The 25,053-nt window shown below is 41.0% G+C and overlaps 1 protein-coding gene across 2 annotated transcripts in view; it reads left to right on the top strand.

Moving 5' to 3' along the window:
• Nucleotides 1-25,053, top strand: part of DCBLD2 (discoidin, CUB and LCCL domain containing 2) — a 94,413-nt gene that overhangs the window by 44,863 nt on the left and 24,497 nt on the right. For both annotated transcript variants that reach the window (XM_062206776.1, XM_062206772.1), the window contains exons 3-4: nucleotides 297-434; nucleotides 21,537-21,588. In XM_062206776.1, the coding sequence (XP_062062760.1) occupies nucleotides 297-434; nucleotides 21,537-21,588 (190 nt within the window). The remainder of the gene's footprint in view (nucleotides 1-296; nucleotides 435-21,536; nucleotides 21,589-25,053) is intronic.

Raw genomic sequence — 25,053 nt, 5'->3', positions numbered from 1 at the left:
AATTCTCAATTATTCTTTTAAAGAGTATATATGTGTTTCACAAGAAATTGAATCCTCTTAAGGGCAATGATGCATTTACTGTTCTTTTTTTCTTCTGAATCAGTTGAATTGTTATTAGCATTTATTTTTTTCTCCAGAAAATATTTCTGAACATTAAACATCTTTAAAAAAATCCCAATATTTTATGGTAATTTAATACCTAGTTTGGTATATTATTCTGCTTTTGTTCTTTACATTGCAAATATTGTTGACTTCATGAGAGTCATACCAAGTGTCTGCTTTTCTTTTGTTCCTAGGCAAATACTGTGGTTTGGGGCTGCAAATGAACCATTCAATTGAATCAAAAAGCAATGAGATTACAGTGCTGTTCATGAGTGGAATCCATGTTTCTGGACGCGGATTTTTGGCTTCCTATTCAGTTGTAGATAAACAAGGTAATTTCACTACATAAGAAGAAATGGCTAACAAAAAAAAAAAATGTTTCTTTCAGTACCTGTTATCTGAGATTGGAATACAGCACAAAGGCTGAACAGTGAATAAGATGTACATAAATTTGACAAAGAAAATTCTGTGCAGTTCAGAATTCCCAAAATTAAGAGTATACTTTTGTATAAAGTGCATATAATTTCATTTCCATAGCAGAGGTAATACTGTCATGATTTTTTATAAGACTGGAATGCAAACTATAATAACCTGTAAACTATGAATTATTGAAATGTAGCAGTTTAGAGCTTTATTTTCCACAGTTTACCATTTCATGGTTCTATGTTAAAAACCATGGTACTGGAGCCGGTGCTGTGGCATGGCAGATAAGGCTGCCACCTGCAGTGCCAGCATTCCATATGGGCGCCAGTTTGAGTCCCAGCTGCTCACTTCCAATCCAGCTCCCTGCTGTGGCCTGGGAAAACAGTAGAGAGAATGGCCCAGGTCTTTGGGCCCCTGCTCCCACCAGGGACACCCAGAGGAAGCTCTGGCCATCCTAGCCATTTGGGGAATGAGCCAGCAGATGAAAGACTTCCTCTCTCTCCCTCTCTCTCTCTGCCTCTGCCTCTCTGTAACTCTACCTTTCAAATAAATAAATCATTTTAAAAAACACACCATGGTACTGTGCTTTTCAAAATAGTCCCTCCTATCACAAGTACCCTGAAAGATCTGAGACAGCACAAAATAACTATGAAATATTTTCTAAGTTGTTAATGTTTAGGATCTGAGCGGGGGAAAATTAGAAAGAAGGCTATTAACTAGAACAGAATCCAAAATTTACTTTATTCCGGGAATATGCCTGGGAGGGCAGTGGAGAATGGCCAAAGTGCTTGGGCCCTTGATAAATGCAAGACTCGCATGAAATCTCTTGACATCCTTTGTCCTCTGTGGCCTGACAAAGGTTAAGAAGCGATGCTATTAGAAGAATATATCAAAACGATTATTTAAATTAGAAGATAGGAAATTATTTTGATATTTACCTAGTTGGCCATTTAAAATTAGAAAATTCCCCTTCCTCCACTGTATACATGTATATACATTTTCCTTACACGTAGGGTAGCTTCCCCAACCCAGAGTGACATAACAGATACCATCCCTTCAGTTTTACTCCTGAAAAGTCTTGGATGGATGGGTGAGGGGAGGAAAATAATTAATTTGCTTTTTATTCCCCTGAAGTTTCTCAGTCTTAAAATCAGATTATTATATTTTTATTCCTGTTTTCCCTCTTTCTTTGTTGAGTTGAAGATTTATGGAAAACAAATATCCTCTCTGGTTGAAAGCAAACCTTGTTAGGATAGATACTTAAATTGTGGGGCTTTTTCACCCACAGAAACTGGAAAGTTACTTAAGAATTGATAGTGGTCTCAGATATGAGAATCAGTATATTCCAGTTGGATAAACTTCTGTGTCACATTTCAGATGGCTGTATTGCATTTTCAAGATGAACTTTAGCTTCCAAAGGTTTCTGAAGTATCCACCTTGATTTGGAGCTTCCTGACAAATCACTTTCCAAAGTCATAACTCTTTTTGCAAAATCCTCATTTCATAGCTGTCTCCTGAAGTCTTACTTATATTTTTGCGTGTCCTGTCCCATCCATCAGACATTTGTTTTATTTGAACTAAAGAGAATTGGCTAAACCATATTCAAAAGAGCACTGTTTGAATTTATTACTTCTTGGGTGGCCTTTTAGTCACAATTTCTTGTAATGACTCATTCATTTGAAGGCTAGTTGGCTTTGGTTGGGATCCTCGGTTTGTTTCCATCCAGGAAACTTAGCTGCACGATGAATTCCGTGAATAATTTTAAGGAACATCATTGTATGTCCCCAGCTTAGCCTTCCAGTTGAAGATTTAGGATACTTGGGAATAAAGGTTGTGAAAACTCCTGCTTCAATAGCTGCTTCAAGTGTTACACTCTCACAGAGACAGGCTAATGTTCTAGTATCTGTTGTAGAGTCATGATTTTGTGTAAGATAGACTAATTTTTATTCATTTGTGCAAGAGCCAATTGCACAGTTATACTCTGTAGTGACCGATTTGGTTAGTAATTGCCACTGGGGAAGCAGCAGTAAAGAAGACAGACAGACGCAGTCATGCCTTCGTAGGGGTAAAGGATTGGAAAAGGACATTAAACAAGTGATTACTTAATTGCCGTTATGGTAAGAATGCCAAAGGAATTCTGCAAATGGTAGGCCGCCACAGGGGTGCAGGGAGTGGAAGATTGATGAAGAGCAGAGTTCTCTGAGGAAGGCAATTTTCAGCTCAGAACTGAAGGATTAGAGATTCCAGGCAGAGAAGGAAGGGGGCCCATTCTAGGGAGGAGAAGAGCAGGTGCAGAGGTCTCACCTCAAAAGAAACTAGGAAGAAAAAGCCGATGTAGCTCCAGCGGAGTGAGTGGAGAGAGAGGCTCTCCTTACTCAGAGCACTGGAGCTTTTTCCTAAGAACACATAGAAGCTGCTAGAGCAGAGTAGTAATGTGACTGGACTTGTGTGTGTGTGTTGGTTGTTTTTTTTTTGCAGTCCCTCCTGTGCTGCCAAGAGTTGAAGAAAAGTGAGAATAGGGAGAAGAAGACTGTTGGAGGAGACAAGATCAGAAGTAACTGAATTAAGATGTCAGGTTACAAACATAACTCTAGACTTGTGATGGTTTCTGAAGCTTTTAGAATCAGACCTAGAAGGAAACGTTGCAAAGATTTAGGATTCACCCTGTTGGAGTTTAAGTTGCCATAAGTAAGAGGCTTTGAGCTAAGGAAGCCCTCTTGGATGAAGCTCTGAGCTGCTGTATATAGGGCACCGTCCCTGGTGTTGTCTACTTTTGTTTCTAGTTTTTTTTTTTTAATTTATAGCTTTTTATCCTCCTTGTTGTCATTGATCTTTGAGCAGTACTTTCCAGCCTGTTCCATTATTAGTTAGCTCTTGATTTTCACTTGTAAACCTAATTTTTCTTTTTCTTTTTTTTTATTATAGTATCTTTTTTTTAACTTTTATTTAATGAATATAAATTTCCAGTGTACAGCTTATGGATTACAATGGCTTCCCCCTCCCATAACTTCCCTCCCACCCGCAACCCTCCCCTCTCCCGCTCCCTCTCCCCTTCCATTCACATCGCGATTCATTTTCAATTCTCTTTATATACAGAAGATCAATTTAGTATATATTAAGATTTCAACAGTTTGCACCCACATAGCAACACAAAGTGAAACATACTGTTTGAGTACTAGTTATAGCATTAAATCAAAATGTACAGCACATTAAGGACAGAGATTCCACATGAGGAGCAAGTGCACAGTGACTCCTGTTGTTGACCCAACAAATTGACACTCTAGTTTATGGTGCCAGTAACCACCCTAGGCTGTTGTCATGAGTTGCCAAGGCTATGGAAGCCTTCCAAGTTTGTCGACTCTGATCATATTTAGACAAGGTCATAAAAGACAGAGTGAGGATAGTAACCAATGATCCTAAGAGTGGCATTTACCAGGTTTATAGCATTAAGTGGGGAAGAGGACTATCAGTATACACAGGTTGGGAGTAGAGCCATTGGTGGTAGAATAGAGGTTATGATTACAAGGGAATGAGGCCAAGTGCACTAGACAGGGTCTAGAACAAAGGACAGAGTCATTATTAGAGGAGCTAAGAAAGGTGCTGTCAAAGCTACAATTAAGTTTTCTGATTGAGAGGCAAATAGAACCTGACAGAAGGGGCTTGGTAATAATCTGCTGGGCTTTAGGCCTTGTAAGTTAAGAGGCCCAGACCTATCTATCTCTTCACATGGGGTATATCCTAAGGGAGGTGTGAACCTCCTAGGGGAAGGCACTCTGTTGACTTTCATTACTTGGCTGGCCTGGGAGGAGAGCTGGCTAGGTAAAGGCAGGGGGCATCTCTAACAAGAAATTTACAGTTCTGCCTGCAATGTTGCTGACCCTACTTGGCCATCCCCTCAGCTGCAGTGGTCACTTTGGAAGTTGGGCTGAGTGAAGGGCTTTTCAGCTTAGAGCCAATAAGATCTGTGGCTCTGACCTGGGCATCCTTTGACTCCAGGGCAGGTCCATTTCCAGCGATCCAACTCTTGGCAGAGCTGCCAGGGCTCTTCACAAGCTGACTTCTGCTGAAGCCCAGGCTTACCACATTGAAAGCCACTGCAGTGGACTGGCCTGTTGGGTCTCCTTGAGGGCAGATCACTGTACAGATCAGCCATTAATAGGCCTGCCACCCATTGCTTCTGATGCCTAGCTTTCTTTTCCTCCTGGTTTGTGTTAAAGCAGACCAGAGGATGCAAGTCAAGGGAGTGCCCATGTCCCATCTCTAATCTTCGGTGGCCTGAACTACAAGTCTATAGTCACAGTCATGTTCTGTAGTAGTTTTTCTAAGGTAGACAATGCCCATGAGGAAAATTATATTCTCACTTTAAAACTTTCTTTCCCTTTGGTCTGAAAGGGAGGTTTTTTTCTACTTACTGTATACTTTGCTGATGGCGAAGTAAATCTAGCTATGAGATTATTATTGAAGTTCTTATTTTGGCTATGCTATTACAGAAAAATGTTAGCCATCTCTTTTATAAGGTCTAAAGATTAAATTGTGCGTCCTACAGATTCCTTCATAATAGAATTAGTTTCCTACCTTGAGGAGAATAGAGAAATAAAAGAAGAAGTTGGGTTTAGAATAGAGAAATGAGGGAGCAAGTCCTAGATTGCTTGCTGACAATAGCAATATTACATGAATACTTAGCAAATAGTTTCAACCATTAGATAAGAACTTAAGAAAACATTTACCAGAAGGTCTAATGCCTTCTATAAATTTTAAGAATCATGTGTTTGGAAACACCTCTTAAATATCTAACATGGTGTAGTTTGTTTAACTGGTAAACTTAAGCACAACTATATAAAATGTTTTTAGTTTCTTTCTACCAACAAGTTTAAAACATATGATACACAGATTCAGGTCACACGAATTAAAATGTATCTTTGATTAAATTTAGCAGCTTAAATTTATGGACAATCTAATCTATAAGCCAATTAAAATAAAACTCTTAATAAAATTTTCCCATGTGGACATACAATATGTACACACATATAACATAGCATAATAGACCAATATAGCAATTTTAATGATAGCTTTTAAAATCTTTAACTCTTTTTGTAGATTGCCAATTGATTTGAAATCTTTTTTGTTTTTAGTAACCTCAGTTAACCATACTTTCTCTCAGTTGGTACTGTTAATACAGTATTGGCTTCATCGGTTTACAGAGCCATCCCAAAGTACTGAATACAATAGAAGTGGCTGGAAAAAGTCCATAGGAACCTATAGGAGGACAGCTAAACACAGAACCAACAACACTTTAGTTTTATGAGCAGCAAATCATATATAACTGTGGATGACAAAAGACTTTAAGTCGCCATGTTTAAAATTATAAACTCATCAACCAACAAGAGGCACTTGCTTACTTCACAGTATTTTTGAAAGCGCCTGTAGGATGTTACAAGTATTTAACCCCTTAGGCCTCTGGGGCTTTCTCATTAAGATAACTATCATGTCTAGTAACACAAAATCATTAGACTTTTTAATTCTCAAACATTTGTATTAATAGCATTTTCCATTATAGAAACTTAAAGTTTGGTACCACATCACATCTTGACAGTACTTCTAATATAATCCAAATAGCCTGATTAGTTAGTGTCTCTATAAGATGAGAGACATAGGTCCTTCGATTTTTTTCAGTTGGGCCCAAACTGGAAAAACCAAAGTCCAGGATTTACTGGAAATTTTAGAGTCCAGCTTGTTTGAAACTTTGATTTTTTGAATGCCTGTCAAGAATGCCAAGAAGGCTCAAAATCCAAAATATCTGGTTGAAATAAGATTCCTTAAAATCATGACGTAACATAGACCAAATTTGATCATTGTTACAAGGTGATTATTCAAATCTTTGAAAATAAGCACATATTTAAATAACCCATAGCTCTTAATAAAAATTCAGCTGTTTTTGAACAATTAGAATGTAACAGACATCAAGAGAACATAATAGATTAACACATTGCTTTAACAGAGCATCAAAGTTTAATTCTATGTCAAAGAGAAATTGAGCTTCCTGTGATCTTTTGCTGTGAGGTTTCCTTCCTTTACCTTCTTTCATATTGGTGACCATGTTTCTGTGTTTCTGTGTGTAATACATCTTTAAACTTCTTTTGCAGGGCAGGACGAGTGGCAACAAATTCTTTCAGTTTCTGTTTGCTATGAAAAGTCTTAATTTCACCTTCATTCACAAATGAGAGCTTTGCAGGATATAATATTCTGGGCTGGCAGTTTTTCTCTCTTAGTACCTGGGCTATGTCTCGCCATTCCCTTCTAGCTTGTAGGGTTTCTGATGAGAAGTCTGCTGTGAGTCTAATTGGAGATCCTCTAAGAGTAATCTGACGTTTCTCTCTTGCACATTTTAGGATCTTTTCTTTATGTTTCACTGTGGTGAGTTTGATTACAACATGTCGTGGTGAGGATCTCTTTTGGTCATGTTTATTAGGGGTTCTATAAGCTTCCTGTACTAAGATGCCTCTGTCCTTCTCCCAACCTGGGAAATTTTCTGCTAGTATCTCACTGAAAATGCCTTCTAATCCTTTCTCCCTCTCCATGCCTTCAGGAACTCCTAGAACCCGAATGTTGGGTTTTTTAAGAGTATCCTGTAGATTCCCGACAATATTTTTTAGATTTCTAATTTCTTCTTCTTTTCTTTGGTTTGCCTGTTTCCTTTCCTGTTCTCTGTCTTCTAAGTCTGATATTCTCTCTTCTGCTTCGCCCATTCTGTTTTTAAGGCTCTCTAATGTGTTTGTCATTTGATCTATTGAATTCTTCATTTCATTATGGTTTCTCATCACTATCACAGTTTCTTGTTCTACTAGTTGTTTCATTTCATTTTGATTCCTCCTTAATATTTCAATTTCATGTGAGAGATTTTCTATCTTGTCCATTAAGGATTTCTGTAGTTCAAGAATTTGTTTTTGAGAACTTCTTAATGTTCTTATCAATTTTTTGAGATCCGCTTCTTGCATTTCTTCTATCTCATCGTCTTCATAATCTTGAATTGAGGTGTATTTTTCATTTGGGGGCGTCATAGTGTCTTCCTTGTTCTTGTTACCTCGATTTTTGCCTTTGTTGTTTGGCATGTTGGAGATACTTGGTTTCTTCACTGTGGTGTTTTTCTTGTTACACTATGGCTCTATATTAAGTGGACTGTCTTCTTTCGGTGGAGCCTTAGAGGCTTGAGATGAGTGTGGCCTGAGAGCTGTGTTTGATTCCTCAGGGTTGAGGGTGTGTCAAAGATGACACTCCCAGTTAGGCGTGGTAAATCTCTCTTTCTTTTTCTTTTTTTTTTTTTTTTTTTTTGATTCAAAAGGGAAGTAATTCCACACTGCTGAAAGTAATTGGAGGTAGTTAGCAGGAGAATAATATACCCACAGGAGCCAGAGATTGGAAGCTCTTTCCCAAGGACCACACAGGGAATCTGTGCTGCCCTCAGTGTGGGCTCCAATTCTCCTGCAGTCTCCCACTGGGTTGCCAAGTTAGATCCTTATCTCCTGTTATTTCACCCCTCCCCCCAGAGTCAGCTTTTCTGCTAGGCTCAGGGCTGGTGCAGACCTGAGGTCGCCCTGCTTATGACGTATGTCCAAAATGCCGCCTGCTCTTTGTCTTGCTCGCCTTTGAGGGGTGAGCGGAGAGAGAGAAACTCGTGTCTGTATCGGTCACTTTTTTTTTTTCCTCTCTCTCTTCTAGTTAGCCTGGTGAACTTCTCCCCACGGAGTTTCAAGCCTCGTTCCCTCTAGTCTCCTCTTTCCGCTTGCCCGCTGGTGTCTCGGGCTATTGAGGTTCGGCTCACCCCGCGTTCCAGCGCTGGTGTGTTGAGTCTGCCGCTGGTGTCCCGAACTTGGGCTCACATGCTCTCCACACAGGTCCACTGTGAATCACTAGTTCCGGAAGAGTTTCCTCTGCTGTTTCTTCCCCTACTCTTCCTTGACCCTGCAGTATCTCCACTTTTATTAACCTGTGTCTTCCCGGACTATCAATGTGCTTGCTTCCTATTCAGCTGTCTTGCTGCTCTCCCCTAATTTTTCAAAAATTGTATCTACCAGCAACAAAGTTCCCATTTACCTATTTGGGTAGCAAGGAAAGATGCATGTCAATGTGAACCACCTCTTGCAGCGAGGACTAGCATTTCTATTCCAAGTTGGAATAATCCCATCAAATTCCAGTGGACTTTCTAAGAAATGGAAGCTGTAGCTGGACCTTTGTGGAATCCTGGGCATAATGTTAGCATCCACTGTTCAGGAGCTCTGTGTGGAGTCTTAAGTATTGCTGATCACTGAGACAAGCAGGATCTACCACTCAGTCTCTAGTTCACCTAGTTTAATAATAAATTCTGCTGACATTTTTACTTTTTTTTTTAAGATGTATTTATTTATTTGAAGGGTGGAGATAGAGAATATTCCATGCTGGTTCACTCTCCAAATAGCCGTAATAGTTGGGGCTGCACCAGGATGAAGCCAGGAGCTTCTTCTGGGTCTCCCACATGGGTACAAGGGCCCAAGTAGTTGGGCTATCTTCCACTGCTTTCCCAGGTGCTTTAGCAGGGAGCTGAATGGCACCATATGGGCTGCCAGTACTGCAGGCAGAGGCTTAATCTACTGCACCACAGTGCTGGCCCCCATTTTCACTTTTAAAATGTAAATTTAATAACAGAAGTTGCCTAGAAATTGCCACAGGATGTGAAACATAAAATAAACTTTATAGGTAAATAATCTAAATTCCTACTTTTGAATCTGTGTTCAGCAATGGCCAATTTCTATGAAGGATTCAACATTTCTAGGATTCTGAATGATGATTTATTAGTCATTTGGCTATAAAAAAGTGAACTGAAGACATCCACACCTGCATTGGAAACTTCTGGTCTTTCAAGGCTGCATTTATTAAATGTGCTGTAATTGCTGTGTGTGTACATACACTGGTAGAAGGTTGCAGTCCTGAAATTTTTGTAGTCTGTGACATCATCACTGCACAGGTAACGTCAGGCCTCACTGCTTTAGTTTTCACAAGTCCAGAATTTTGTAATAGTCAATCTGCTTTTATTTTTGTGAGGAAAAATAGAAAACAAGTTAAAATTTCATATGGAATAAAATCCAGTACAGATATTAACATCCCTCCTAATTGGAACTCATAAACTTATATTCATTTTTTTTTTTTTGCCTGCCACTCCTTAGAATCTGATGACAGTGTGTTTAAGACTTCTGAGCAGCTGAGCCTGGAAAATATTCTCATTTGACAAGGTTATTGTTATTATATGATAGAATATTTTTAGAACTAACACCAATACTAATAAATTTTCAGATTGCTCCGCTTTTTAACCACATTTTTTGCAAATATTTTCCATTCCTTCCTTAAATCAGATTACATAAACTTGTAACTGATACAAGGGCTGAGTAGAGAACTGCTTTGTCAGAGTCCAAATTTTTATGATTATTTTCCCCTGCATGGAATGTTTCTGCTTTTGAAAATAGAGTGCATTCTTAGGTTGTTTGCTTTAAACGTACAGTAATTTTATGGGACTGAATTTGTCTCAAGTACATTTAGCTAGGCTTCTATTTATAATTTTTATATTGTATTATAAATTTTTTTTACATCTGGCAAACATTAAACTATTAAAGTGCTAAATTCATCAGTATGATTTTTGTTAGTGAAGTTTCAGTTTGCATTCATCTTTATTTTTCACAAATGAGTATGTATGGTGTTTGTGTACATGATATAACTAACATACAGAGAAATGCCTGCATTTTGGTGTCAAGTTTTTAATTTAAGGGTTCTGGTAGTAAAATATTAGCAGTTTTGTAGAGAAAGTGAAATTAATACAGAATCTGTTAAGATAGTGTTCCTCACAAGAAGCAGTTTAGCATATGGGATAGAGTTTATTCCAAAATGACATACAACAAACTGAATGGCACTCTAATTTTTTTATTTTTTTTTCAAAGGCAGAGAAGCAGAGAGGGAGGGATAGAGTGAGATCTTCCATCCGCTGGTTCAGTCACTAAATGACCACAACGATTGTGCCTGATCCAGGCCAAAACCAGGAGGCAGGATCTCCATCCGGGCATCCCATGTGGGTGGCAGGTGCCCAAGCACTTGAGCCATTACCTGCTTCTTACCAGGCACATTCACAGGGAGCTGGACTGGAATCAGAGCAACTGGGACTCAAAAGAGTGCTCCTATATGGGATGCCAGCATCACAGATACAGGCTTAGCTTTCTGTGCCACAATGCCAGCCCCTTAATGATTTTAAAAAGTGTTTTAAGTGTGTTTCACTTTTTTTGTATATTAAGAAGGCTATGAAAGGATGCCAAAATGTGCTGTCTGCTATACAGCAGCTAACCCCTTCACTGTTGATAAATACTAATGTATTAGTATCCTAGGTACTGTGTGGGTCTCAAAAGAATTGGGCTCTTAATGTCTTATATTCACTTGTCAACATATAGGAATTTAAGTATAGAGAGAGGTTGATTTCACCTGGTTAACCATGGGTAGCTTATATCCTCTCTGAATGCATGGTTTGTCTTAGGCAACCGAGCCATGCTACATTGTACATAAGAAAGCATTACTTAATTTCATCTGAGGACATTTTTCCCAAGAGCTCCAACTGTGGACTCCACTCCCATACGTGGCGTTGTAATACTAAGAGTTAACTTCGTGGGTGCAGGCATTGTGGTGTAGCTGGTTAAGCTGCCACGTGCCTCACCAGCATCCTACACATGTGCCAGTTTGTGTCCTGGCTACTCCACTTCTAATCCAGCTCCCTACTAATGTGCCTTGGAAGACAGTGGAAGATAGCCCGTGTCCTTGGGTCCCTGCCCCCCATGTGAGAGACCTGGATGAAGCTCCTGGTTTTAGCCTGGCCCAGTCTTGGCTGTTGTGGCCATTTGGGGATTGAACCAGCAGATAGAAGATCTATCTCTGTCTCTCATTCTGTCTCTGTAACTCTGCCATTCAAATAAATAAAAAAATAAACAGTTAACCTCTACTCTAAGAATGTACAAGAGAGGTAAAATATGTAGTATAGAATCTGGCACTTAATAAATGTTAATTCTGAATCACAGTAAACTATGTGTAATATATGCAGATTTCTCTTAAATTGCAGTTGATACAGACTAATGCCAGATTCCTATCATGGAAACAAGATTAGTCCTAAGAAAACTCTGTGATATTGTCAGGAGAATTTATCAGCCAAACCAGTCTTATCCCACCTCCTCTAGCACTTGAACAAAGTAGCCATCCAGGTACCCACAATGCAACATTACTGACAAGGTAAGAATTAGGAAAGCAAGACTGCATGCTCCTTTAGGCTGTGAGAAATTGACTATTTAAAGAATCTTAGGAGGCCAGCATTGCCTCATAGCAGGTAAAGGCGCCACCTGCCGTGCCAGCATCCCATATGGGTGCCAGTTTGAGTCTGGCTGCTCCACTCTCTTTCTGCCTCTGCCTCTCTCTAACTCTGCCTTTCAAATAAAATTTTTTAAAAAAGCGTTTTAGGGGCCAGTGCTGTGACATAGAAGGTTAAGCCTCTGCCTGCACTGCCAGTATTACATATGGGCACCTGTTCCGGTCCTGGCTGCTCCACTTCTGATCCAGCTCCCTGCTAAGGGCCTGGGAGAGCAGCAAAATAAGGCCCAGGTACTTGGGCCTCTGCATCCCCATGGGAGACTAGGATGAAGCTCCTGGATTTGGCCTGGTCTAGCCCCAGCTGTTGCAGCCGTTTGGGGAGTTAACCAGAAGATGGAAGATATTCGTTCCTGTTCCCATTCCTTCTCCTTCTCCCCCTCCCTCCCCCCTCCCTCCATTCCTCCCTCTCTCACCCTTCCTATATCTCCCTTTCTCTCTATTTAAAAAAGAAAAAGGAATTTTAAAGCAAGTAAAGGAGAAGAATTTGTCAGCACACATTGTCTTCCTACATTTTCTCATTTCTGTGGACTAAATACAGTAACTTAGAAGTAGTTTTTTTCTGATTCCATGCAGAAGAATAAATACAGGCCCTCAGGCTTCCCTTCCTTTAGAGGTAAGTGGCTTCAGCTGGGCAAAAATTAAACCCTAGAGCTAATGTAGGTGGTGTTGCACTTTTGTTAGGTGAGGAGTTAGACACTATTGAAAATCTCTCTTCAGTCAAGAACATAAAACGGTACAGAACACAGTTCATTCAAGAACACAAAAATGTAAAATAGATTTCACAGATCTGCAAAGTCAAATAGTGTTTAGTCAAAAATATTTCTATGGAGTGGGCACTTGGCCTAGTGGTTAAGATGCCCATGTCCCACATTGGAGTGTCTGGGTTTGATTCCTGGCTCTGGTTCCTGATTCCAGCTTCTGCCAGGGCAAACCTGGGGAGGCAGCAGGAGATGGTCAAATAGTTGGATTCTCAGATATCCATCAACTGAAGACTGGATAAAGAAATTATGGGGTATGTGCACTGTGGAATACTACACAGCAGTTAAAAATGAAATCTTGTCATTTACAATAAAATGGATGCAGCTGGTAAATATACTTAATGAAATAAGCGAGTCCCAAAAGGACAAATACCATATGTCCTCCCTGATTTGGGTAACTAATAGAGTACATTGGCCAGTGCCACAGCTCACTCGGCTAATCCTCTGCCTGCAGCACCGGTACCCCGGTTCTAGTCTCGGTTGGGGCGCCGGGTTCTGTCCCGGTTGCTCCTCTTCCAGTCCAGCTCTCTGCTGTGGCCCAGGAAGGCAGTGGAGGATGGCCCAGGTGCTTGGGCCCTGCACCCGCATGGGAGACCAGGAGGAAAACACCTGGCTCCTGGCTTCGGATTGGCGCAACACGCCGGTCATAGTGGCCATTGAGGGGGGTGAACCAACAATGGAAGGAAGACCTTTCTCTCTCTCTCTCTCTCTCTCTAACTCTGCCTGTCAAAAAAAAAAAAAAAAAAGTATTCTATAGAAGTGAAATTGACATTTTGAAATGCTATGACTGAACAGCTCTTGTCTCCACTGTTGAGGAACAATTTTATACTATTTGTTGAATTCTTTACTTAGTATAGAGTTAATCTTGTGTATATAAAGTTGATTGAAAATAGATCTTAGTACAAAATAAGAATCAGAGGGGAAAGAGGTGAGAATGAGGATGGGAGGGCAGAGAGGGTGGGAAGAATCACTGTGTTCCTAAAATTGTGTTTACGAAATACATGAAGTTTGTATATCTTTTTTTAATTAAACTTTTATTTAATGAATATAAATTTCCAAAGTACAGCTTATGGGTTACAATGGCTTCCCCCTCCCAAAACTTCACTCCCACCCACAACCCTCCCCTTTCCCGCTCCCTCTCCCCTTCCAATCACATCATGATTCATTTTCAATTCTCTTTATATACAGAAGATCAGTTTAGTATATATTAGGTAACGATTTCAACAGTTTGCCCCCATCTAGCAACACAAAGTGAAAGAAAAATACTGTTGGAGTACTAGTTATAGCATTAAATAAGAGTGTACAGCACATTAAAGACAGAGATCCTACATAATATTCTTTTAAAAATTAATTTTCTATGCCATTTCCAATTTAACACCAGGTTTTTTTTTTTTTCATTTCCAATTATCTTTATATACAGAAGATCGATTCAGTATATAATTAGTAAAGATCTCATCAGTTTGTACCCACGCAGAAACACAAAGTGTAAAAATACAAGTTTGTATATCTTAAAAGGCTTCTGGGAGGAAAAAAAAAAGCTGGGTTCCTGTCATCCCATGCAGGAAACCTTGATTGAGTTCCTCCCTTTGGCCTAGCCCAGCACTCTTATTCTGTCTCTCAAGTAAGAATATTTCTGACAGAGTAACAATGAGCGCTTTTTTTTTTTTTTTTTAGATTTTTATTTATTTGAAAGGCAGAGAGTTACAGAGCCAAAGAGGTCTTCCATCCGGTAGTTCACTCCTCAGATCACTGCAACTGCTGGATCTGAACTGATTTGAAGCCAGGAGCTTCTTCTGGGTCTCCCACATGGGTACAGGGACTCAAGTGCTAGGGCCGTCCAATGAACTGAGTTTAAAAATTGATTTGTTAGGATAAAATATTCTGTCTTCCTAGTATTTTGTTTGGATCAACTCTAAAGCTTCATGAGTAAATACTTTTTGTGGATCAGTTCTAAAGTTCTCTAGGCTCTAATTGTTATATGTTGAAAAATTTTTAAATTATAAATTTTTAAGGAAAAAAAAACTCATGTGTATCAATTATTGCAGATGGTAGTATTGCTATTTGGAGCTGTCTTAGAAATTTGATGTTTATGGGTTTACTAAGAAAACCCTGAAATCCTCCATTCTGTTGTTGGGTTGCTTCCTTTTTGGATTTTCTCCTGCTGTTCCTCCCAGCCCTGTTAAGCTGCCTTCAGAACCTCATTTGGAGATTGGGGCTTTAGAAAACTTCCCAGGATTAAGGAATGCAGTTAATGGGGATAGATCAAAGCTCATTATAAAGGGGTTATGGTTACAGCCCCTGTGAGTGAGTCCCTGCTTTTACAGCTAGAGTAGATTCCAGGATGTTGCTGATCCCATATAGGCTGTACCAGGAAAAGAGGGAATGCCAGTCTGCTGCAGCAGAGCCCCCGAGGGCTGCTGATGACTTCTGCTGCCATTCTGTCTTCCAATGCACCCAAACAGAGCATGCCACATGTGTACTACCTTGTACAGGGACATATATGCTGTAGTCTTTGGTGTGTAGTAAGTGCTTCATTAAAATTGCCAGATGTCCTACACAGGGGCTCCTAGTTAAGAATATGGCAAATTCCGTGTGGGTGTTGGGCTGCTTGGGATACCCACATCCCATATTGTAGTGCCTGTTCTCAAGTCCCGGCTTTATTCTTGATTCGAGCTTCCTGCTAATGTGCACCCTAGGAGAGAGCCTGTGATAGTTCAAGTACTTGGGTCTCTGCCACCCACACGGGAGACCCAGACTGAGTGTGACCTGGCCCAGTCCAAGCTGTTTTGGACATTTAAGGAGTCAACCAGTAGATAGAAGATCAATCTTTCTCTCCTTTTCAAAGAAATAATTTTTAAAAAATATGTTATTTTTAAAGAGAATATAGTGAATTACCTGCTTTCCTACACTTTGAACAGATAATCGATTTTCTGATATTATAGGACATGTTAAAATGGATCCAGCATGATAATTATGAGAGTTGAGTGCTTTGCCAGTATTTTTATTATAATCTAAGAACTTTATATATAAATAACTTCATCTTCTAAGTTGCTCAATCCAGAAAATTTAGCATTAATTCCTCATTCTCTGAAATGCATATCCATCTGCCACTTCCCTGAATATATACTCGGATACACATGTACAGAATCTGATTATATCAGAGTGGCTCCATTACTATCGTGCTAGCTCAGGTTACTGTCAACTTCTACCTCTGTTATGGTAGATAAACTCCTCACTGACTTTGCTTCTCCTCTTCCTCCCCTTCAGTCTACTCTGAGTCTAGCAGTCCGTGTGGTCTTAAATCAAGCTCCCATCTCATTCTACCAGCTGTCCTTACCTGGGAGACCCTCTGGGGTTGAGCTTCCCATTGCCTGTCTGACCTCTTCTGCCTTTCGTCCTCCTGTTCCTTCTGGCACATGCTCCTCCTCAGACGTCCGTGATTTCCACAGCCTGTTCTCAGAGCCACACCTGCTCTACTTGAGTTTTATTCAGATGACACCTCGCTGAGGCCTACCCTGATCGCTGTACTTAAAATGACAGCACCCTGACTTTTCCTAGCTTCCTTACTCTTTGTTTTTTAAGGTACTTCCATGTTCTCACACACTGAAAATTTTTCTTACTGAAAATTCTCTTTCCTCCTCACCTCACTGGGAGTACTTAGGCTTTGTGCAGGGATTTTTTTGTCTGACTGTTCTTTGTTCCATCTCTGCCTAGAACAACACCTGGTAACAATATGTGCTTATTGAATATGTGTTTAATGACTAAGTTGCCAGCTCTGGCTCTTTTACCACATTCTGTTTCTTTCATAACTGCAGATGTGCTGTATATTAATAAAATTGTTATTATATGATAGCTTATTTTTCTGTATTCTAAAATTTTGTAACAGTTTTATTGATATACTCACACACCATACAGTTCTCCTACTTGAAGTGTATAATTCATTGACATTTGTGATATTCAGATGTGAAGTCATCACCATATTCAATATTAGAATGTTTTGTCACCTCAGAAGAAACCCCATGGTTAATAGCAGCCACTTACCATTTCACAGCTCCTGATCCCCTCTAGTCCTAGGTAACCACTAATCTTTTTCATCTTGATACTTATTGCTGACATTTTATGTAAGTGAATTGTATAATATGTGGTCTTTTCATGACTGTCTTTCCCTTAGCATGTTTTCAATGTCCATCCTTGTTGTGGCTCATATCAGTACTTCATTCCTTTTTCTGGCCAAAGAACATTCCATTGTTTGAATATCTAGAAATGGAATTTCTGAGTTATATGCAGACTCATAATTATATGTTTAATTATGTTTAATTTCTTATAAGAATTCTAATTTCTCCATATTCTAGCTAATTCTGTCTGTCTTGAGTGTTGCTGTCTTATTACAGTGATATCTCATTGTAATTTTGATTTGCATTTCCCTGTTGGCTAATGATGTTGAATATCTTCCATGTGCTTATTGACCATTTGTATGTCCTTGCATTAAGATTTTAAAATTTATTTGAAAGGCAAAGTGACATAGAGGAAGAGACACAAAGAGATCTTCTATCTGCTGGTTCACTACCCAGTGGCTGCAAAGAGCTGGAGCTGGGCCAGGCTCAAATCAGGAGCCTAGAACTCCATCCATGTCTCTCACTTGGGTGATAGGGGCCCAAGCATTTGGGCCATTTTCTGCTGCTTTCCTGGGCACATTAGTGGGAACTGAATTGGAATGGAGCAGCCAGGACCAAATTGGCGCTCTCATATGGGATGCCGGTGTTGTTGCAGGCAACAGCTTAACCTGCTGCAGCACAATGCTGGCCCCTGTTTGTGTATCTTCTTTGGAGAAATGTCTGTTCAGATTCTTTGCACATTTTTAAATTGGGTAATTTGTCTTTTAAATGTCCCATCACAATATTGTGTATATATTCTGAATAGTAGACCTTTACCAGATCTATAATTTGCAAATATTTTCTACAGGATTTTTTCTTTCATGATAATATCATTTGAAGCACTGAAGATTTAATTTTGATAAACTTGAGTTTATTTAGTTTTAGTTGGCTGTTTATACCTTTGGTGTCAAATCTAAGAAACCACTACTTACTCCAAGGTCATCATTTACTCCTATATTTTCTTAATTTTTTAAATATTTTCAGCTCTTATATTTAGATCTGCTTTGAGTTAATTTTTTAATCTGGGATGAAGTGTAAAGGTCCAATTTCTGTGCTTTGCTTGCGAGTTTCCATTTATCCCAGCATCATGTGTTTAAAAACACTATTCTTCCCCTATCTGAATTATCTTGACACCCTTTTTGGAAATCAGTTGACTATAAATTTGAGGATTTATTTCTAGACTCTTGATTCTATCCCACTGATTATATTCTTAAAAATGGCTGTCAGAAGTCTCTGAGGTAGATGGTTTTTTCTGAGATGTGTTTCTCTTATTCGGACTGTGTTCTTATTTTCTGGGATCCTTGTAATAGTGATAGTTTTCTGGATGGCTGTTTACTCTCAAGACCCATTTTTACACTTCTTAATTCTCTGCTAAGTTTGTTTCCTTTGCCTTCATGGAGTTGTAAATGTCAATTCTGTACTTGCCACTTTCTCTATCTTCAGTCTTCCTGGCTTTCCTTGTAGCTGCTTGTTTTGAATTCTTATTGTCTTCCTTCATCCTGTTTTGAGCCTCCATGGAAATTGAGAACAAGCCAGTCAGTTGTACAGTTGCATGTCGTATTGTGGAGTTTCAGCAGTGCATGAACTTAGAACCAGAGTCCTGTTCTGATTGAATGTGTTCATAATTGACCAGCTTTCTGGCCTGTGGCCTGAAGGTACTGAGGCCAGCTGGCACTTTCCTTGTGGCTTGACTGCCGTGTTGGACCACACAGGTCCCTTTTCATCCCAGACCATAAATCTTGGACGTTGGAAATGCTTTTCGTGGAATAGGAAAGTGGAAAATTGATTCTCCTTGATGCTTTACAAAGATTGACAGGAATAACCAGAATAAAGGTAATTCCATTTGTTTGTGTTTCCCAGTTGGTCAACTAGTACTAGTGAAATAGTACTAGTCCAGGCATGTATCCTTGTAAACTCCTAAAGCACAAAATTAACCTGAGCATCATTCAAATGCCCATTACTTGTAGCTACTAACCTGTATAACTGTTCTCAAAATACTGCTTTCCTATTGATGTAGCACAGTTACTATGTTCTAGTTCTTTGAGATTCATTTCAGCTTGATGATAAACACAAAGTCTCTTAAATTTTTTTTAAAGATTGATTTATTTATTTGAAAGGCAGAGTTACAGAGAGGCAGAGGCAGAGAGAGATCTTCCATCTGCTGGTTCACTTCCCAAATAGCCAGAGTTGAGCTGATCCAAAGCTAGGAGCCTGGAGCTTCTTCTGGGTCTCCCACATGGGTGCAGGTGTCCAAGCACTTGGGCCATCTTCTACTGCTTTCCCAGGCCGCAGCAGAGAGCTGAATTGGAAGTGGAGCAGCTGGGTCTCGAACTGGCGCCCACCTGGGATGCCAGCCCTGCGGAAGCGTGCTGGTTGCTGTCACTATCAGTGTGTGTCTCTCCTGCTCCCCCCTCCCCCTGCAATGCAGTTTTCCAGCCAAGCATTGTGATTGCTCTTGTGTCTTCTTCCAGGTTTCCCTCCCTATGGGTTAGTAAATGACAGGACTTGGCAAACATGCCAACAAACAGAAACTTTATTCTTCCATTGATTTAATAAATGTTCATTGAAAGCCTCCTGTAAAACATTCACACTGATTGCTGGCAATACGGAGTGGACGACACAGCCTCAGCCTCTGTCCAGGAACCAGGCATTATAGAACAGTGTTGCTTATAATTTTATAATCACATCAAAAATCAGTCTTACATAAAACGTGTTACTGTGAGAACATAATAGCCATTCATTTGTTAAAACAAACCAAACTTAAGTGCCTGTTGTGTGACCCTTAACTTGCAAACGTCAAGGCCAGCTTCTGTAAGCAGGCAACTCTTTAAAAAAAAAAAATTATTTATTTGAAGTCAGAGTTACACAGAGAAGAGAGGCAGAGAGAGAGAAAGAGAAATCTTTATTTGCTGACTTACTCCCTAACTGGCTGCAACGGCTGGAGCTGCACCGATCCGAAGCCAGGAGCCTCCTTCAGGTCTCCCATGCGGGTGCAGGGGCCCAAGGACTTGGGCCACCTTCCACTGTTTTCCCAGGCAATAGCAGAGAACTGGATCAGAAGTGGAGCAGCCAGGTCTCAAACCGGCACCCATATGGGATGCCGGCACTGCAGGCCAGGGCATTTAACCCACTGTGCCACAGCGCCGGCCCCAAGCAGGCAGCTCTTTAAAGCTGAGATCATAGAGGGGAATCCTAGGCTAACAGGTAGTGGAAAGGCCTTGCAGGCCAAGCCAGTAGCTATTACCAGGGGGACAAGAAAGGTAGAGTGATGAGAAGCCAAGGTGGCCCAGGACAAGATGAGAGACTGAGGTGGGCTGGGCACTACAGGACTCTACAGGCTGTGTTGAGAGCTTTGCTTTCTGTCTTGAGAGTGGAAAGAAACCATTAAAATGTGTTTTCATCAAAAGCTACCTTTTTTGTAGCCTAAGAACTAGGTCTTAGAGGCAGGTTAACACTCAGATGTATTGACTTCTAGACAGAGTATATTAAATTTTAAAATTTGTTTTCTCTTGGTCGGTGCCACGGCTCACTTGGCTAATCCTCCTCCTGCAGCGCCGGCACCCCGGGTTCTCATCCTGGTTGGGGCACTGGTTCTGTCCTGGTTGCTCCTCTTCCAGGCCAGTTCTCTGCTGTGGCCCGAGAAGGCAGTGGAGGATAGCCCGAGTGCTTGGGCCCTGCACCCCGTGGGAGACCGTGAGAAAGCACCTGGCTTTGGATCGGTGCAGGGCGCTGGCCATAGCGGCCATTTGGGGGGGTGAACCAATGGAAGGAAGACCTTTCTTTCTCTCTCTCTCTCACTAACTCTGCCTGTCAAAAAAAAAAATTATTTTCTCTATAGAGCGGTGCTTTTCTAACTTCATTGTATTTAAGAATTACTGGAAGGGCTTGTTAAAAACAAACTTCCAGGCCCTGTCTCCAGAGATTGTGTGAGTCTGGATGGGGCTCAAGAATTTGAATTTCTAGGGCCTGCATTGTGGCACAGTGGGTTAAGCCATTGCTTGCAATGCAGGATCCTGTGTCTGAGTGCTGGTTTGAGTCCCAGCTGCTCTTCTTCTGATCTAGTTTCTTGCTAATGAACCTAGGGAGGCAGTGAAAGATGGCCCAAGTACTTGGGACCCTGACACCTGTATGGTAGACCAGGAGGGAGTTACTAGCTCCTGGTTTCACCCTGCTGATCCTTGGCAGTTTTGGCCATCTGGGGAGGGAACTGGCAAATGGAGGATCTTTCCCTGTCCCTCCTTCTCTCCCTTTCACTCTGCTCCTCAAATAAGTAAATCAATAATTATATTTTTAAAGAAAAAAAATTAAATTTCTAGTAAATTCCAAGAAGATGGTGCTGCCACTGGTCCTATGCAGAGAGCAAATTCTGTGTAGCATTTGGAACCGCAGAATCAACACCTCTTTTTACAGAAGCCACTACCAGGCTTTCCTTATCTGTGTATGTTCTGTGTATGTGGTATGTGACTTCCTCAGGTGACATAGTAGTCCAAGTGTGTTGAGGAGACATAGTGCCACAAATCAAGATAGTTAAAATCAGAAAGCTTGATTAACAAAAAATGCTGTTTGGAGATTTTGAAATTTAGGGCAATACATTTTGGGATTCTGAGACATTTGGTGTTTTAGCAAGAGTGAATTTGTGCATTACTGAATTAGTGTTTTGTTTTTGTTTTTCTAGATCTAATTACTTGTTTGGACACTGCATCCAATTTTTTGGAGCCTGAGTTCAGGTATGAGCATATTTTTGCCCCCTCCCCCATTTTGCTTAAATAATATTCATATTCATTCTGTATCTACTTAGGATTATTGTGTAATATATGACACATAATCATTATTCCATGACTCAAATAGTTTACATAAAATCATTTAATTATTGCCATATTTAAATTTTTCTATAATTGTAACACTTAGATCTTCAAAGTATAATTTTAATATGCTTCAATATATGCTGCTAGCTAACAAATAGAAAAGCTGTCTTTTTTCTAGGAAAAGGAAAATGGAAGGTTTAGGCTATTAGGGGATTCTTAGGTATTCTTTCCCAAGTAGCATTTCTACTGTCTGTCTACTTTATCACTTTGTCTCTTGCCTGGACTAGGATTAGCTTCTAGTTGATTTCCCATTTCTGATCTCTTCTGACTTTGTTCTGCCACTCACACCCCTGCCAAGTTGTTTTCTAAACTAGATATGTGAACATTTCCCTGCTGATACATCTTAGGGACTCCTTATGGTCATAAAAAGTTGCCCACTCTTCAGTGTGGTCTTCAGAGTCCTTCACGAGGAGTCCTTGGACCATTCTTCCAGTCTTGTTTCATCTACTTCCATGTTAAAATTATTCTGGATTATTTACCCTGCTCTGAGCTCTGAACTTTCCTGGAATTTTTCTCCTCTTGGCAAAATCATTCTCATGTTTCAGCCTCCTCCCAGCTTGTTTCTCCTCCCTACAGAAGCTCAGTTTTGTCTGTAAGAATGGTTCTGTCTGTGGCAAGTGTGCCCTCTCTTGCATTTGATAGGTGCTTTGCTCAGCAAGGATGACCCTGCTGGAGGATCCAGATTCCTCATCCTCCTCTCTGGGCTCCATCGCCCAAATCTGATCTGTATCTGCTTAACTGTCGCAGCTTCTGCTCATGATCCCTCACCTTCTCTTGTTTCCCAGGAGCCAGAATAACCTTTATTAGAAATATGAAGGGGGGTGAGCGGGGCCTGCACCGTGATGGAGTGGTTGAACCTCTGCTTGTAGTGGTGGCATCCCATATGGGCACAGTTTTGGATTCTAGCTGTTCTGTTTCTGATTTGGATTTCTGCTGGTGTGCCTGGGAAAGCAGCAGAGGATGGCCCAGGGCCTTGGGCCCCTGCACCCACATGGGAGACCCAGAGGAGGCTCCTAGCTCCTGGCTTTGGATCTGCCCAGCCTAGGCCTTTGTGGCCATTTGGGGAATCGACCAGCAGATGGAAGATTCTCTTTCCCTCCCCCCTCTCTCCCCCCTCTCTCCTCCCTCCCCCTTCTCTTCCCCCCCTTTCCCCTCTCCCCCCTCTCTCCCTACTCTTACTCCCTCTGCCTTTCAAAAAGATGGATAAATCTTTAAAAAAAAAATTTATGTAAACTGTCAATCTCTTTCTGCCTTCCTCTTTTTACTTGGAAATATATTCTAGACTCGATGCCGTTGTCTGTGTGATCTGTCCCCTGTGTACCCTTTTGCTCCTCTCCCTTTGCTCATTGTGGCCTGGCCTCTGCACTGAGCACCTGCACTCACAGAGCAGGCCATTGTGCTGCAGGGTGTGCCCTTCCTAGTGATTGCTGCACGTTCCTCTGCTTGTTCAGTGTGCCCTCAGCACACTGCTGGGCTTCCCTACCTCACGGTCCCGTCCCCTGGCTGAGGCAGTCCACAGCCCTGCTTTGCAAGGGCGCAGACTCTGGAGCCCTCCCACTGCTTGCCAGCTGTGTGCCCTGGGCACACAGTTCCTCAGTTTGCTTATCTTTAAAGAGAAGATGGTAACAGTACCTGGCATATAGGGTTCTTGTGTGACTTTCCTGAAGCCCTTAGGATGCTGCCTGGCACACAATAAGCCTACTAAGTGTTTATATTAACTTTTATTAGGTTAGATCTTTCCCGGTTATTTCACAGTGCCTTTTCTTCATCACAGAACTGAAATCTAATTATTTATGGAAGTATTGGTTTAATGTCTCTTCCACCACTGGAATGTAAATTCAACGAGGGCAGGGGCTACGTTTGTTTGTTTGACCTTTGCAAACCCAGTGTCCACACAGCCCAACACTCAGCAGACAACATAATAAAACATTCTAGTACAGTGCTGTACTGCATGGTAGCGTTTCCATCAGTGCCGGACTGTATATACCACAGGAGTCCCTTGAGATCGTAATAGACCTGAAACATTCCTATCACCTAGTGAACTCGGGGCTGCAGAAGAAGCAAGAGAAAAAGACACTGCAGGAGAAGAAAAAGAGGAAGAACCGCTAGAAAATTCAGTGAGGAGTTTAGCAGAAGCTTCTACAGACATCCACAAGCTCCTTACAGAGTTTCAAAACATACACCAGCATGTGGAAAGGTTTTCCTTAGAGGGATTTTTGTGGTGCACTATCTACTTAGAAGCAAATCTGTGATGAAAAAAAAACACACCAAGAAAACCACCGTGGACACGTTTCTGAAAAGAGTGGCATGTCCTCAAGAAGAGCCCTGGGCAGATCCTGTGTGGGGTATTCAGAAGAGTCCTTGTGGTCACAGGAGGTGACATCTCCAGGCATGCCACTGCCCTGGAGACCTAGCGGGATGAGGTGCGGGAGCAGAAGTGACACTGACGATCATCATCCTGTGCAGGCTGAGACTAATGCAGGGGCTTGAATCTTAGTTTTTAGAAAAAAAAATTTTAGAAAGTTAAAAATAAATAGGAAAAAGCTTTAGGGTAAGGATATAAAAATATTTCTGTAGAGCTGTACAGTGTGCTAATATTTTAAGCTGGGTGTTACTACAAGAGAGTCACAAAGTTCAAACAGTTTAAAAGTTTTGTAAGGTGAGAAAGTGACATTAAACAAAGGTTTCTTTCTTACTGAAGAAAAATATTTGAACAGATTCAGTGTAGCCTGAGTGTACGTTGTTTATGAAGTCTGTGGCCATGTCCAGTAATGCCCTAGGCCTCACATTCATTCACCGCTCACTCACCCAGATCAGCTTCCAGTACTGCAACTCCCTTCCTGGGAGTTCCTCTCTACAGGTGGACTATGTTGAAAGTCTTTTTTTTTTTTTTAAAGATTTATTTGTTTTACTTGAAAGTAAGAGAGAAAGAGAGAAGATCTTCCATCTGCTGGTTCACTCCCCAATTGGCTGCAATGGTGGAGCTGTGCTGATCCAAAGCCAGGAGCTTCCTCTGGGTCTTCCCACATGGGTGCAGGGGCCCAAGGACGTGGGCCATCTTCTGCTGCCTTCCCAAGCCATAGCAGAGAGCTGGATCAGAAGTGGAGCAGCCAGGACTTTAACTGGCGCCCGTATGGGATGCTGGCACTGCAGGTGGTGGCTTTACCTGTTACGCCACAGCGCCAGCCCCTAAAAATCTTTTTATACTGTGTTTCTCCTGTCTCTTTTCTGTGCTGAGATACACAGAAACTAGCCATTGTGACAGTGTTCAGTGCAGTAACATACTATACAGGTTGGTAGCCTAGGAGCAATACATTATACCTTATA

This window comes from Lepus europaeus, chromosome 2, assembly GCF_033115175.1.
Source record: "Lepus europaeus isolate LE1 chromosome 2, mLepTim1.pri, whole genome shotgun sequence".
Lineage (NCBI taxonomy): Eukaryota > Metazoa > Chordata > Mammalia > Lagomorpha > Leporidae > Lepus > Lepus europaeus.
The sequence above is the reverse complement of the archived record's forward strand: the minus strand, read 5'-3'. Positions and strand labels throughout refer to the sequence as shown.